We start from the raw sequence: 15946 nt of genomic DNA, 5'->3' as shown, positions 1-15946 counted from the left end.
CACTGAACTTGGGCTGGAAAGAAACAAAAAAATATTCACCAAGATTTCAACAAATGTGGCAACACTAAATCAGGACCTCACTGAAAATGTTTCTGAAAACATAAAGTGAGAATTGAAAACACAAAGAGTTATAGGAATAACAAACTTATACAAAAATATCTGGGGAATTTATAGGGAAAATCTTATTTTCAGATTAATATAAAAATAAGATTTTTACAAATAGTGTTGGGGAGTTAAATGAATAACTAATTAAGTTTTATTGGAAAATGTATTTAAATTATTCAGTTACCTTACATTAACTCTGCTTTTCATAATATGTACAGAAGAATTCCCAACACTATGTAATATAAAAAATAAGGATGACAAAGAAGAATTCCGTCTTCTGGGATGTGGTGCCGTGTAGATCTTGTGTAAACCAATGTTTCGGAGGAACGTCAATTTACACAAGAGCTACACAGTGCCACATCCCAGAAGACAACAATCTTCATAGTCACCGCTGTGAAAACCTCAAATCTTACAAAGGATGACAAAATTTACAAACATATTTACAAAGACAGTAACACATTCACTGCCAGTCCTGTCACTTGATGGACTGAAGTTTATTGCGTGCCAGCGCTAATTGTGTTAAGTGATGGACCATTGTCACTGTGTATATAAACACCATTTTCTCTTACAGATGCCACTCAAATGCAGAGAAACTTTAAATGAACCTTGTTGAATCTCAAAATACTACAGACCACTGTTTTTCACATGTTCTCTCATGTTTATATTCTGAATGTAGTTAAGTTCAAAATTGAATTTCTTGGAATAATGGCTGGCTCAGCAAATAAAATTCCAGTATGGTAGCATGGCAATAAGTGTGGTGTGAATGGAGAGAGCTCTCAACAATAAGTGTCTACAATATGATATTAAGCAGTTTAAATAACAATTTGTTGCACTTAGGTTTTGAATGTCACAGATGAATGATTATAAAACTTAGCAACAAATGCCATTCCTTTTGCATCTGATGCAACAGAGAATCCAGTTTTAAATAAATTTCATCATCACACTTAATCCAAATTGCTTGCAAAGGATCATGTCTTGAACAAAATAATTTACAAGTTAAAATTTATTAGAATTTTTCTATCTGGTATAACTGCATTTTACATGCAATTTACAAGTGAAGTCGAGAAAACTTGCCTTCTTCAATGAACATAATAATATCAGATTGTAGACAGTATATACATATCTCTAAACTCCTTTATATATCTATATGTATGTACATTTTAAAATTTGGATTGCTAACCAATCTAAAATATCTTTCATTATACAACTGAGCACCTGAACCACTGTAATTTACGGTTCTATCACAAAGGCAAAGGATTAACTGATCTATCAAGATTATAAATAAATAAAATCAAGTACAAATGCATTTGCAATCAATTCACATGGCATCAAGTTTATTTTAATCAATGGGTTCAACGCACAAACCCCTTAATTTCTGTCAAAGGCATCTCTGTATTGAAATACAGCTCAAAATCTGTATTATTTAAGACCACTGATAGGCAAACCTGTCTGTAATTTGCAAGAGTACTGTGTATAGTTTCTGGCTATAATTGTGCAGGGCATAATGGAGACACATCAGGTATGCAAGATTACAGTCTTCTGGGATATTACGCCATGTATTTTTGTAGATGGGAACAATATTTCAGAGGAACCTGCTTCCTTCATCTTGAAAGTAAAACAAGAGAACCTACTATGAAGGTGGGGACAACAGACTCCTGTAAAATGTTGGCACCCAAGCCCACAATCCTGATACTATCATGAGTACTATGCATGTCACATTGCGTAAACCTGCCTGTAGCTGTCATTTCTCTTTCTGTATCTCCATGAAGCAGAGATGTTACTGAGCAATTAATAATGATTCAGCTTCTAATTCATAAGTTCTTATAATACTTTAAGTAAATTAAGTTGTCAAGAGATGAAGTTAGATTTCAAAATTTGTTGAGTTAGAAAAGAGACAATGATTTGGCTATGCAAGAGGGCTAGATAGAAGGACACCAAGACAGTTTGGCTAGGTACTGGAAGACATCAAGAAGACAGGAAAGAGCAAAGAAAAGACTGTAGGAAGAAAAAAGAGATTGGTGACTTCTGCCATCCATCAAACTATATAAAATGGAAATTATGGTATAAGAAGAATGAACTTTAAGCTGCAAGAAGAGCGGGCCACTGAAACCAGCACTTTAATTTTAAAACAGTTTTCATTCTGATATTTTCACAGCCATTCAGTAAAATGTAAGAAATTAAGAGATCAAGATTCTTTCCAAGGTATGATTCTTACAGGGGTAAAAAGTGTGAAAATATACATTTTACAGTAACAGATGAGTAAAAAAACTACAATTTATACAAGATGTGCAATAAGGTATATAAATGAAGTCATAATTTTATACACAGTGTAGTCGGATAATAAGTGACACGTTCTTCTTGGCTTATAACATTTGGCACTGAGAAACACCCTGTATCATTTTTACACGTAAGTGTAACAGCAATATTAACATACCAGTTCTAGAGATGCCAAAATATGATATTATGGATTTTAAAAAATGCAGTTACAAATCTAATATTTCTTGAACATTTAGAAATATGCAAGCCAAATTCATTCACACTTCTCCATATGTTTTCACAGCTGGAGTTTAATGTATGACTTTGGATATCAGGAATACATTATGTAGAATACTGAAGGCTCTCCTTTTCAACAAACACTGCATCTGCCATCTTCAGGGATAATGCAACTGAGAAGTTATGGAAGTCCTTATATACAGTCAGTGGCAATAACTCAGGTGAAAGAGAGAAGTAGACACTCCCCCCAACTCACTGCCTACTGCCTGCTCTATAAAACGGATTTCCAAAACCACCCAAAAACACATTAATCATGAAAATGGCAATTATAAAGTTTGCTGAAACACTGGAGAATCTTCAGTATTCCCAGTGACATATTCCTGAGAGCCAGTCTTATATTAAGTTCATTAGTACATATGGAAACATATGTTTACTGTCTGGTATGTGTTCTTATTACTTTATGAACAATATGCACCTGAATTTTGGGTAAATATGATTACTATATGCACATAAATAGAACGTAACAGTTTTCTTACTGTAACCCAAGTATAGCAAGGTTTGATTTCATTATTACATGTATGTAAAAGAAAAAGCTGAGTGTTAATTACCATCAACTCCCATATCCAAATTCCCTAAGAATTTCCAGTTTACTGTTTTTTATTATGCTGATATCCCTGTTTGTGTCTACATTCTAGCTAAAGTTACTTTACTGTAACAGTAAGCAGCAGTCAGTTAGCACTATGGCTAGCAGTTTAGTAGATATGCTGGTAGGCACTGTGGCATGGTGATTTGAACTGGGCCAAACTCAGAAGCATCCGTCCATCCAGTTCGGTTTGACAGCTGGCTGATGTACTGTTGTCCTGTACATTAAAAAAAAAAAAAAGGTATGCACATAAGAATTTGCAGGTGATGGTTAAAAATGTGTGTATCTTTAATCTGAGCATAAAAGCATAACAAATCACTGACAAGATACATATGAAATAGATTTGTGTAACACCTACTGAGTAGTAAATGAGAAAAGTCTTATTATTTATTATATAAGCTTTTGTACTATAGTGAAACCTTGATTTAAAGTGCATTTTCTCAAGCTAATTTTTCTCTACTTAAGGTCTTACCCACATTTTATGTATTAAACTGTGATTCCAACATGTGTTCGGGATCTCATTTTAGCATTGAAGTGAATTTTTTTGTGTGTGCTGGTGGTCATAATTTGTATAGTCATAGTCTCTGACTATTCTTTGTTCATTTTCTGTGGTACTTGGAAGCAGTTACTGTTTGTTCTATTTGTGCTGCTTTCAACTGCCACAGTTTCTTCCGAAGTGATTTTGAAGTGAATGGCCATGGTGTTGCAAAAAAAAAAAAAATGGCCATGGTGTTGCAAAAAAAAAAAGTTAACAACAGAAAGTGTGAGAGTGAAAATTATTCATAAGGTGGAAAATAATCCAGCTGTCACGAAATGAAACTTCACATTGTTCTGTGGTGCCTCTATTGTTAACATAATTCTATATAAAGCTTCAATTCTTGAAGAGGACAGCTGGTGCAGAACACCTTACTAGAAATAAAAAAAAAAAAATTACCATTTTATTTAATGAATAAGGTAGCGGCCTCCGTAGTCTAGAGGTAACGTTCCCACCTCATGACTCGTGGTACGTGGGTTCAAAAACCCGGCAGAGGTCGTGGAATTTTTAAGGGCGGAAAAATTCAGGGAACAAGTCCTCCGGGAGGGACTTTAAACCGTGGGTCCCGTGTCATAGCTTTACAGCACGTAAAAGAACCTCATATCTCCAAAGGAGGTCACTGAGCCAAATTCAGGACATTTCCCGCCCAACAGTAGTCTCTAACGCCTCCGATAGAGGGGGGAAGCATTATAGATACCGCCAAGGCAGTAGAGGCGAACTCGCTGGCTCGGTCGGGACTGATGGTACGCACCAGTATCAGTAGGGTATAGAGACTGGTAGAATATCATAGAGGGAGGCACAATGGACCAATACTGGTCTAAGTGCATGGGGAAACCCACCCTCTCTAATAACTAACTAACTAATGAATAAGGTTCAGTACCTTATTATTGATTTAACTAAGTTTAGTCATTTTTTTTTAAACCACCACTTTTGACACAAAATATGTCCCTAAGACTAACATTAAATTGTGGTTTCACTATATTGATTTCCCCCACTTTGTTATTCCTTTCTATTCCTACATGTTATCAAATGTTCTGTCACCTTTATATATTATACCAAATAACACATATCAACATCAAAATATTAACAGTACTCACAGAAGAGACACGATACACTGAAACAAAAGACTGATCACACATTTGTGATATACAACATACCTTAACATTCACACAGCTTGCTGCCTCCATCTTCAGAGTAGAGAAATAACTCAGTTTATTCTTCTACACTGAAGACAGAATTAGCTGGTTCTCCAGAACCACTGGTGATAACCCACCAGATTACACATTATCACATACATCAAACTTTGCTGCATACTTTACATCCAACCCACAATCTATATGCTGCACCATGGCACCCAAAGGAACTATGTTTTTACCTTATTCTAGGCGCAGGAATTCGAGATGCTGGTCGCGGAATGTTACTGCCCCTTCCTTGTGATGGCACCCTGGTTGTACCTGCTATGCCCCCTCGTGACCTTGCAGCTGGTGGCCTCAGTCCTGAGACACCTTGAACGCGGCCTCCCTGTACTGATTCCACGCGTTTCGCTGCCATCTGGGCATGTCAGTCATATGTTTATGAAGGACACGAAGCAACACAAAATCATATCATGTTACATGTGACCTGACATGAGAATTTTATGAACAAAGCAGGAAAATTTTTAACCTGGACTAGAAAAAAAAAAAGAAAACAGCAGACATTCTGTGTGGATACCTACACATACTTCTGGACATGTCTTGGATGTTACTTTGCTAAAAATATTTAAAGGGAATGAAGAATATTTCAAATAAAATTTATAAAGAAAAATCAAACACACAATAAAGCTTTTCTGTAATAACGTTTTCAAAATACTTAAACCAGAACTTTATGCTATGCATGCATTTTTTAATTTCATTATGGTTCAAACAGAAATTGGGACATGCTTCCATTCTGTTATACAAGTTGGAGCAGTCACTGCTGATTAATAAATTATGGGATTTCATGAAATGTGCACTCATAAAGTAACATGCTCTTCCAAGACATAAGGATTTCAAGAATTGTGGTTGTGAATTACACCTTTGCAGCTATATGTGTACAACTTCTGCTTGAAACAGATTTAATTTTGATAAATACTTAGTGAGCTTTGTGCAGAAATGTGTCTAAGTGTTCATGTAAAGTGTCCAATAATTTGATCTGATGTTAAAGAAAATTACAGTGGACTGGAAAATTTTAGTAAAACTGCCTAATATCAAATAGGAGTCAGGATAGCTCAGTTGGTACAGCAAGGGCTATGAGCTGCATGGCCTGGGTTTGATTCCCAGCAGTGCAAGATTTTCCTCTTCTCCACAGCAGCCAGACCAGCTCTAGCGCCCACCCAGACTCCTATCCGGTGGGTACCAGGGACACTTTTATCCAGGAGTAAAGTGGCAAGGGCACAAAGATGACTAATCACCTCCATATAATGTCAAGATCAAGAAGCATGGAGCTACACCTCCACTTCCCCAAATGTCTTCATGGCATAGTACGGGGCTTTCAATCAAGGAGGAAACTTTGCAACACCGCTGACCAGACCCAACATTCCTCACAGATTGCTGCTGTAACTGCCAATAATGGAATGAGTCATTTATCAGCGCTAATGACTCATTCAGCTATCAGCACTTACAACAAAATCTGTGAGGAATGTTGGGCCTGGCCAGTGGTGTTGTGAAGTTTCCTCCTAGACTGAACACACTGTATTTAACCCGTTGCCGTGGTTCGTCGTGTATGGTTCGTCAGGGATTTAAATCGTCTGGGGGGGTTCGGCGTGTCTGTTTCGTCCAGCTGCACACCTATGTTATAACGCCCATAATAATTGGTGGTTTTGCTGTAGATTGTTAGATTTTTCGCTGGCCTGTTGTCACAAGAACAGAGTATACTAAGCCAACGAGTTTAGCTGAGATAAGTCATCGTTACATATGCCTGTCTTGCAGCAAAATTCCTGTGGCTCTGGCGAGCGGATTCTAGCTGTACCGTTATGAAAGGCCTGTTTTCTTTGCTTTGAAGATATAAACAACCGAGACGTGATATTTACGATGTTGATAATATCATATTACCCTGAGCTGGCCACAGTAGCACACTCAATTGCAATTCTTAGAAGAGGGTTGTCCAAAATTTTATTCTCGTAAAATCAATTGCTTTCGCACAGTTCATAGCACCCATTTCTTAGAAAAACGCCACAATATAAGGCAGGACACTGTGGTCACCCCCTGAGACGATACGGATGTGTGTGGGGGAGGGAAAAGTACTCATTCCTTCATAATCATCGCTCCAGTTGACGTCATTTTATCGTACTGACCTTGGTGGTCGTTTCGAGGGATGACCGTAAATATCGGAGCGAGGAATGTGGGGCACCGTTGGGTTACACGAATGCTTCAAGGCCTTCCTTACACTGCTCGAATAGATACCGGGCGCTCATATTATAAGGTAAGTTTATAAAAACCATCTTTTAAGATAATTTTAGTGAAAGTTTCATGCTTCAAGGCGTCCCATTCACTGCTCAAATACTAAACAACCTGCTTCCATTGAAGATATAAAGGGCGCGCATATTATAAGGTAAGGTTATAAAACCACCTTTTAAGAGCATTTTAGTGAAAGTTTCATGTTCCTATCTCATAGAATTTAAGAACAATGATGAATAAATAATTTTCGAGCAAAATTTAAATGGCCGGCTGAATATATTACCGCAGGAGCCGCGGCCGCGGAATTTAAATTACCACGTCAAAGGGTTAATTAATTAGACCCAGGGACAGCTTTCACCCCAACACCAAATTTAATAAAAATCTGTTCATCTGCTCAAGTTTCATGCATACAGACAGACAAAATATTTAGAACAGAATTCACCTAATAGAAATGCCATATCGATTGAGGGGGAAAAAGGTTTAGTACTTCATACCTGTGGCTTAGGGGCTCCCTGCATCCCTGCAGGGATCAGTTTCAAGTCCCTCCTTGGCAAACCAACTACTGCATTACAAGGGACACTTTCTGGAACTGAACAAACAATACATGCTGTGATGTAAGGGGCTGATGCATGACTACAGACATGGCTGCTCGGTGCAAGCAACAAATGGACAGGTGATTATCTCTCAAACTCAATACAGGATTTCTAACATGGCTTAATGTGGAAACAGTGACTAACAACATGATTTCGTATTTGTATTCCAAGTGACACTAAAATTTACCACCATGTCAGTGCATGCACAGTCAACTTCTATTTTGCCTGGTTTACTATTAAAATCTTAAGATGGAGGTAATATGTTTTTGTGAAGCATTAGGCTCACTCCAAGATACGTGGTGTTACATTGTAGAGGACTGTGCTCTCCGGTCACTGCTATGAAACTCACAAATCCATAAATGTGAGAAAGGTCAGCTCCTCCTTGTTACAGCTTTTCTTTTGAAATGTGGATGGGCTCATGAACAAGCTTTCATCAAGTGACATGATCATGACACAGATAAACCGCGAACACCCTAACATGGTGGACAATATGGTTGTTAATCTTGTAGTTACTCTGACCAGCCATTTGTACGTAAGTACAACCCATTCTGTTTGTTCATTCAAACTTACAGAAACCACTTAAGTCCCAGACACAGTGGAATTTATAGAAGTACTTTCACGTAAATGGTAGGTCTGCAGCAGAAGTTCTTTTTTAAGCACAATGATAATGACATGTGCAATTTATTTTAAAAATAAGAAACTCCGTATATTGCCCAGACAATGTATATATGTTTCTCAAAATAAACATTGATTATTGCTCTAAACAGTGTCACCTAATTCATTATCATAATAAGAACAAATTGTTTCATGTAGAAATTTAATTTAGGTAAGCTTATTTAGGTGAGCTTCAGGTTTCAAAAGCTTTAGAGCATGCATGCACACACTTATGCACACCAGTCAAGCAAAAAACTTAAAATATGAAGCAAAAAAATAAAAGAAAATGGAACTCAACAGAAACTAAACCAATGGAACCTTATTATAAAGGAACATGGACTGGAAATAAACAGTGATGGTGTGATTTCAAGGAACCTAGACACAGATGTTAAAATAAAAGTTTAAGAAGAAAATGATTAAGCAGATGGGCAAATTTATTTGGGATGTGAAATGAATTCAGTAGAGAAAACCGACAGCAAGATTAATATGAGATCAGAACACAGTTCTCAATTTTATTAGACTGTAAAACAAATATTACGAAACAGACTGATCCCAAAGCAATAATCTATAAAGTACATCCCAGATCAACACTAACACATAAAGATAAACATAGAACCTTACAAGGAGAAACAAAAGCAGGATCTAAGAAATGGATACAAAATTAAAAAAAGTGCCGAGGAGAAAGAGGAAAAGATAAAACTATAAACAAAGTTTTTTGAAAAGAAGTTGGAATTCAAAATTAGTGATTACAGTGGCTTGAACAAGGTCGATAAGAAGGGAATCAAAATTAAAACATGAATGAAACAGACTTGAGGGTTAACCCAGAACAAGACTGTTCACCTAGACACTGAAAGATATCAAGACGAGAGGAAAGACCTGGCAAGAAATAGGAAGGGAAAGATTTGGGAAGAGAGAAAAGACTGAAAGCCTTTCGTCCACTGATCTGCATGAAATGGAAACAACACTAGATAAGGAGGAAGTGGGTGAATATTTCCTCACCATTTGTCAGTATTTGTGTGGAGCCAATTGGACTTCCACCAGGACTGGACTTCAATGAACTGCGAGAACTTCTTGCCCGACCATCAGCAGAAGAGGAATGGTCCGAATGGTCTGAGTGATAGCCGTGATTAGAGTCTTTTAGTATAGGAGAAGGCATATCGTCTTCTACACCAGGAACAATGCCTGAAAAGATCCACACGCACATGTATAAAGTAAGCAGAATGCCATTCATTACATTGCTAGCATTGAGACTGGTAAAAAATATACTGCATTGTTTGTGCAGCAAGTCTAAAAACACATACAACTAAATTCAAAATAAACCATATCTTTAAAAAAGTATAACTATCCCTGTAACAGGCCGTGAAGGCCCATAGAGTTGTGAGATGTTGAGGGTCCCACATTATCTAGACAATCGGCTCAAAGATGGCAGTGAGGCTGTCAGCCTTACGTGCCAGCCGTGCTTTAATCCCAAGGAAAATTATTTAATTAATTCCTGGTACTCATTTCTGTTAGAGGCTGAGTCGACCCCAGGGCCACAGTGTGGCTGGAAGGACAAAAACATTCTCTTATCTCATTAAATATTTCTCATTACCTTTACAATTTTATATAAAAACATTTAAATTTGGCCAAATATCCATTCTTCCTCTGAAAGCATCACTGATACATGTGACTAATGAGGGGAGACAACATTCATTGGAGGCACTTCACCCCATAAAGAACATAAAAATGGATGAGGCTGACATACTAAAACATGACAGGCTACATGGCTAATACAGGTTGCCTTAATCACCTTGAGAGCTTTGGTAGGGGTTGTAAGCTCCTGATAGGATCGTCCAAGTTATGCAGGTCAAAGGGTAGCATTCAACTAAGGAAACAAAACATGTTACGAAACCTAACAACAGGTGCCCCATGGATAATTTAAGGAAAGGAATGTGGAAAAGTTACCACAATGAGATGTGCAGAGAATGATTTAGGTGTGCTGAAAGTGATGAGATGGAGGCAAAGGGCAAATAACAAAGAATGGGGACCTGGCATAAGGGAGGACAAGGAGTAACAGGATAATGTCATGAGAGAACAACAAAAAATAAATAGGAATATTTTGACGGGTGAGACAAAAACCTGTGAAAAATTTAGTGCACAAAGAAAATACTCATGAAAATATTTTTTAAGCAAATTTACTGCATTTAGGGGGGACAAAAAAAAACAAAGAAACTATGTACACATTTTGTTTCTCTTAATTTCATAGATGAAATTACTGTTTTTAAATTGTAATTTATTTCAGTATTAAAACAATTCTAAGTCTAATGATTCTGATGATATAAGTGGAAAATATGAACACAATTTTTCATTAATAAGCATTATATGAAACCCAAATATTATTCTTGAAATGTCAGCAATCCCCCTGTATTAACCAGTTACCTGTCATGAGCAATTTTAACAGATTTCAGAAGTGAACATCTATAAGCAGTACATATGCACCTAAGATTTCATAAAATAAACTTGTAACACTTTAGGGTTTGTTTAAATGAATGCCCAGTGTCAAGCTCACAGAAACTGCATCAGTCCCCATGAAACCAACCATCAGAATTTTAAACTGACTTTCAAATTTGGCTCTCCATCAGTTGCCTCACTGTCATGCGGTGACTATGTGTGGGCCAGTAGACTACACAGCTATTTTTAAACATCAACTGACTCACCTTCTCTCCTGAAATTGTTTTTTGGTGTTGACATCACCTGCTTTAAACCTGAAATAAGAAGTTTAAATAAGCATGAGTAACACTCTTGCTACAATAGAACTACTCTAGGACCATGGAATGTTCATATAAAGTAACTGTTTTGGTCCTTTAATAAATTTTAATAAATTATAGAGGAAAAAAAAGACTTATGAAGGAAAAATGAGACTAACCACTTCATTAACATATTTCCAGTTCTCATCCTTCCTGTAGGATGTTGCAGAGAATAGATTTGTAGAAGACTAAACTAGTATCCAAGGTCACGTTTTCCCTATCTACTGTGGCACTGAAATTTCCTAAAAAAAAATGTTAATACGGTATTTAGGGAATTTATCAAATATGTTCTGTTCCTTGTGCATGCTGTCCATCATGCCATCAACTTTATACTCTGCTGGGGCATGAACATTCAGAATGATATCATACCAGCAATCTCTTAATATTATGTATAATTTCAATCACAAACAAACTCTACCCTCTTAATTTTAATTTTTTTTTAATTCGCATAGTGGGGGTGGAGTCCAGCTGGGTCCACTCAGAATGGTGGGCACTTATTGGCCTATTGTACCTGGCCCAGGTGATTATGATGATGGAGAATTTGGTGGAATGAAGATTGGCAGGGGAAACCGAAGTACTCTGAGAAAACCTGCCCCAGCGCCACTTTGTCCACCACAAAATCCCACTTGACCAGACACGGGCTCGAACCTGGGCTGCCGCAGTGGGAAGCCAGTGATTAACCGCTTTAGCTATGGCACAGCCATAACTCTACCCTCTTACTGGCTGATATGATTCTCTTATGTATCAAAAAAATTTATGATTTTCATTCCCTTTTCCATAGTGAAATGTATATTCGCCCGCTGGTTCAGTGCCTCCTCCATCCCATCTGACCTGTACTCCTACTGAATCTAACTTATATTCTCATATTTCTTTTGCCTCTGTGGTCTAGTGGTCAGAGTTCCTGGCTACAGATCTAGAGGTCCGGGTTCCATTCCCGGTGCTACCAGATTTTTTCTGAGAAGTAGTGGGTCCGGAACGGGGTCCACTCAGTCTTGTGGGGATAACTGAGGAGCTATTTCAAGGAAATAGTGGCTCCAGTCTAGAAAACCAAGACTAACGGCCGTGGGGATCCATTGCACTGACCACATGACACCCTGTATGAACAAAAGTTGGCACTAACTTCGCTGACAAGAGGTGGTCGCTTGATCAGTATAGTTCACTTGAGGACTACAGGCCATGGAGTTTTACTGTCATGAGTGATCTGGCCTATACAGATTTTTTACATTCTATATACCAAATCTCACATCCATTTTCCTTAGCTCAGGTCGTTTATCGAATGAATATGCTAAAGTCTAAGGCCCTTTTACGACATTTCATAACAAGATTATTATTTCATATTATTTCAAGTGGGGAGTTGTGAGCACCATGCCCAACCCCCAAGCTGGAGAACCACCCCTTATCTGCTGTCTGCAACTGCTTATTCAGTATATTTGGAGCTACCATCCATATCTGGAGGCCGTCTCCTCCATCCGAAACCTGAGGACGCATCATGCCACAATAACAAGGGACCAACTTAAAATGGATCTTTCACCTATTATATAAAATATTATACAGATACAAAATATGAACTTTAATATATTTTTAATAAGTTACAATATATTTTCTTCTTGGAGGCGTGCAATATTCTGGACATCACCAACATTCATGAGACGATTACTAGACGAAAAGCTGCTATCTGATGCACTGCTAAACTGGTCATCATCACCCCCACTATCACAAGACACTGCACGGGCGCTGCGATTACTGCTACCGCTGCTACCTTCTTGAATTGAAAATGTACAGTTCAACCCTGATGGCGTTATACTTCTTGATCTAGGAGCCAACTGAAATGTCGCATTCATCTCAACAGACTTCTGACAATTTAATGTGCACGGATCAGATACTTTAAGAACGGCTGCATTTAAATCTGGCTCTGACAACTTCTGGTAAGTTGTATGCATTTCATCTATACGAGACACAGTCTTTTGAAATGTGCTGTTTCTTGCATCGTATGTTACCTGGAAGAAAAATGAAGACAAATTATATAAATATAATTTGAGATTCTCACAGCTATCTTCTATCTATTGGGTTATGGCACCGTACAATATTGTAGATGGATACAAATATTTTGGAGGGATATACTTCCTCCATCTTCAGGGTTTAATTCAGAAGACAATTTAAATCTTCACTGAACCTCAAATACTATGCATGTAATATAGCGCAGCCTGTATTCTGACCTAACTTTACTGCAAAAAGAAATTAATTTAAGGAACATATGCACACTAAACATTCTACTATGGCAATAAATTTGTTATCATACATTTAATTGTGGCTCCGATGCTATTTTCTGAGATACTGTGTTGAACCCCAGTGATTCATTTCTACAGAAGTTGGCACCAAGAAGCAATGATTCGGATGCTAAGGATCCGAAAGTACGGCTGAAGGAAAGGCTGATATCGTCGTCATCATCATCATCCCCATTTTGAATATCAGCAGCCCTCCACGGTGAGACAAGTCTCTTCCTATTTCCATGTACAGGTGTTTCCACCATAGTTTCTAAACTTGGACGGCCCAACCGCTTTTTTGATCTTGTAAACGTACGTGTGTCTATGCTGTTTCGCCTTAGTCCTGAAAAGGTAAGAACATATTTGAAAGGTACCACACAGAGAGGTGTTAAGACTAACTCCATGATGCACAGTTCTTAAAAAGCTAACAGTTGCCCACTCTTTCAGTCAAGAAATTCACTACATTTCATGGAACCTGAAGGTTCATTACCATCTTCACAAAAGCCTGCCGATGGTCCCTATCCTGAGTCACATGAATCCAGTCTACATCCTCTTACCCCACTTTCCCTTAAGGTATATTTTAATGCTATACTCCCATCTACGCCTAGATCTTCCTAGTAGTGTCTTTCATTCAGGACTGATGTGTTGACCATATTCATCATGAAACATTTTCCTATGCAATACATGACTCACCAGCAGAATGCTGCCATAATGAAACAAACCTCTAACGACAGTATATATTGATAATGGATATGAATTTCCCCACTCGTCATCAATATATAGTACAGTATGTGTAACAATGAAAGAAGGGTATGGGACAACAAAGATAAAAACTGCAACTTAATGGAACATGACCGCTGCTGTGGTCTAGTGGTCAAGAGTTCCTGGCTACAGATACAGAGGTGCCGGGTTCGATTAGCAGCACTACCACATTTTCTGAGAAGTAGTGGGTCAGGAACAGGGTCCACTCAGTCTCGTGAGCATAACTGAGGAGCTATTTCAGGGAAATTGCATTCATAAAGACAGGAAGACTACATAGAATAACACCTGTACAGTGTGGAAACAAGAACTAGCCGCTGCAGCACTTTAGATATAGGGCGAGTAACCCTAACAATTTTAAATTTAAAATTTAAAATTTAGAGAAAATTTTAAAGGATTTTAAAATTATAACTAAAGATTTTATAGTGCTACTACAGGAAAATCAAAATTGACGTGTGCAAAATAATCTACATACCAGACAGATATCAACGAGGTAGATGTTCATAATAACAAAGAAAATGACAATGTGTTTTTTAAATGTTAAATTTTAGACTGGGTTCAGTGTGGCAGCAACGTAAGAGTATACACCTGATGATGGCCATTAGAGGCCGAAACATGTAGTGAAGAAGAGAACAAGATCAAAGACATATAATATATATTGTTTGCACTTGGGACGGAGTTTGTATCATTTATCGTGTAGAGTGCAACAGGATGCTTAAATATAATATTCATAAAGAAATTAAAATCACATTAATTTCAGATAATGCTTGCTACCACTCACTTCAGTATCTACTGTTATCGTGCCCGCTGTCTAAAAACATACAGAATAAAATGTGCAAAACGATAATTTCATCTCTTTACATCAAGGGAAGAACAAAGACTGTGGGTGTTTGAGGAGATGATGCTGAGGAGTATGCCTGGACCCATGAGGGAGGAAGCAACAGGAAGATGGAGAACACTATATAACAAAATCATAATTTGTAGTCCTCATCAAATACTATTAGAAAATCAAAGAGGATGAGACGAACTGAGCATGTAGCAAGCATGGGAGAGAAGAAAAGTGCATACAATGTTTTCGTTGGGAGACCTGAAAGGAAGAGACCTCTAGATAAACCTACACACAGATTTGATTTTTTTCATTCTGGTCCATCACACTATTAATTACAAAGTGGATAATTTTTAGTCCAGTGTGACATACAAGTTTACAACACTTCAGTTTTTATTCACCTTACATGTTTCGATTCAAAAGAATCATCCTCAGAGGCACAACACTACCATCAGGAAACACTGTCACATAAGATGTTTTAACAATATGCACTTAAGCTATGAATAATGCTCACTATATAAATTCTTTGTTATTATCACAGTTAGTTTTGATGTTTGCCTTAAGCATTCACGATGACGCTTCTTGAAGTGTAGATTTACGTATGATGCTGTTTCTTTTAAGCGTATTTGCTGGGTATTCTGATTGGGACTTCCCACTGCACACGATATGATGTTCACTTTTCCATACAGTAGCTTCCCTATGTATTTAAAATTGTATTAAAATTTCTTTTGTATGTAAAAAATTAGTAATTATGTTAAAATATCTTGAGCCAACATTGGGTCATGTTGTTTTCCTCCTGATGGTGGAAGATGTCGTTTATTTCTCTTGAATGTATGTTTTTATTGTTAGTCGTGTAGTTTACGTGTGTGCTGTGT

The 15946-nt window shown here is 37.5% G+C and overlaps 1 protein-coding gene across 1 annotated transcript in view; it reads right to left on the bottom strand.

Annotated features, from left to right (window-relative positions):
* Positions 1-447: 447 nt before the first annotated feature.
* The window catches only part of LOC111871007, a 17537-nt gene continuing 2038 nt past the window's right edge, over positions 448-15946 (bottom strand). Inside the window, exons 3-9 of the mRNA XM_023863716.2 lie at positions 13522-13829; positions 12823-13219; positions 11133-11180; positions 9436-9618; positions 7684-7778; positions 5152-5327; positions 448-3458 (exon numbers count right to left, since the gene is read on the bottom strand). Coding sequence (XP_023719484.1) covers positions 3404-3458; positions 5152-5327; positions 7684-7778; positions 9436-9618; positions 11133-11180; positions 12823-13219; positions 13522-13829 — 1262 coding nt within the window. The 3' untranslated portion in view covers positions 448-3403. The remainder of the gene's footprint in view (positions 3459-5151; positions 5328-7683; positions 7779-9435; positions 9619-11132; positions 11181-12822; positions 13220-13521; positions 13830-15946) is intronic.

The sequence above is a fragment of the Cryptotermes secundus genome, unplaced genomic scaffold, assembly GCF_002891405.2.
Source record: "Cryptotermes secundus unplaced genomic scaffold, Csec_1.0 scaffold1522, whole genome shotgun sequence".
NCBI lineage: Eukaryota > Metazoa > Arthropoda > Insecta > Blattodea > Kalotermitidae > Cryptotermes > Cryptotermes secundus.
The sequence above is the reverse complement of the archived record's forward strand: the minus strand, read 5'-3'. Positions and strand labels throughout refer to the sequence as shown.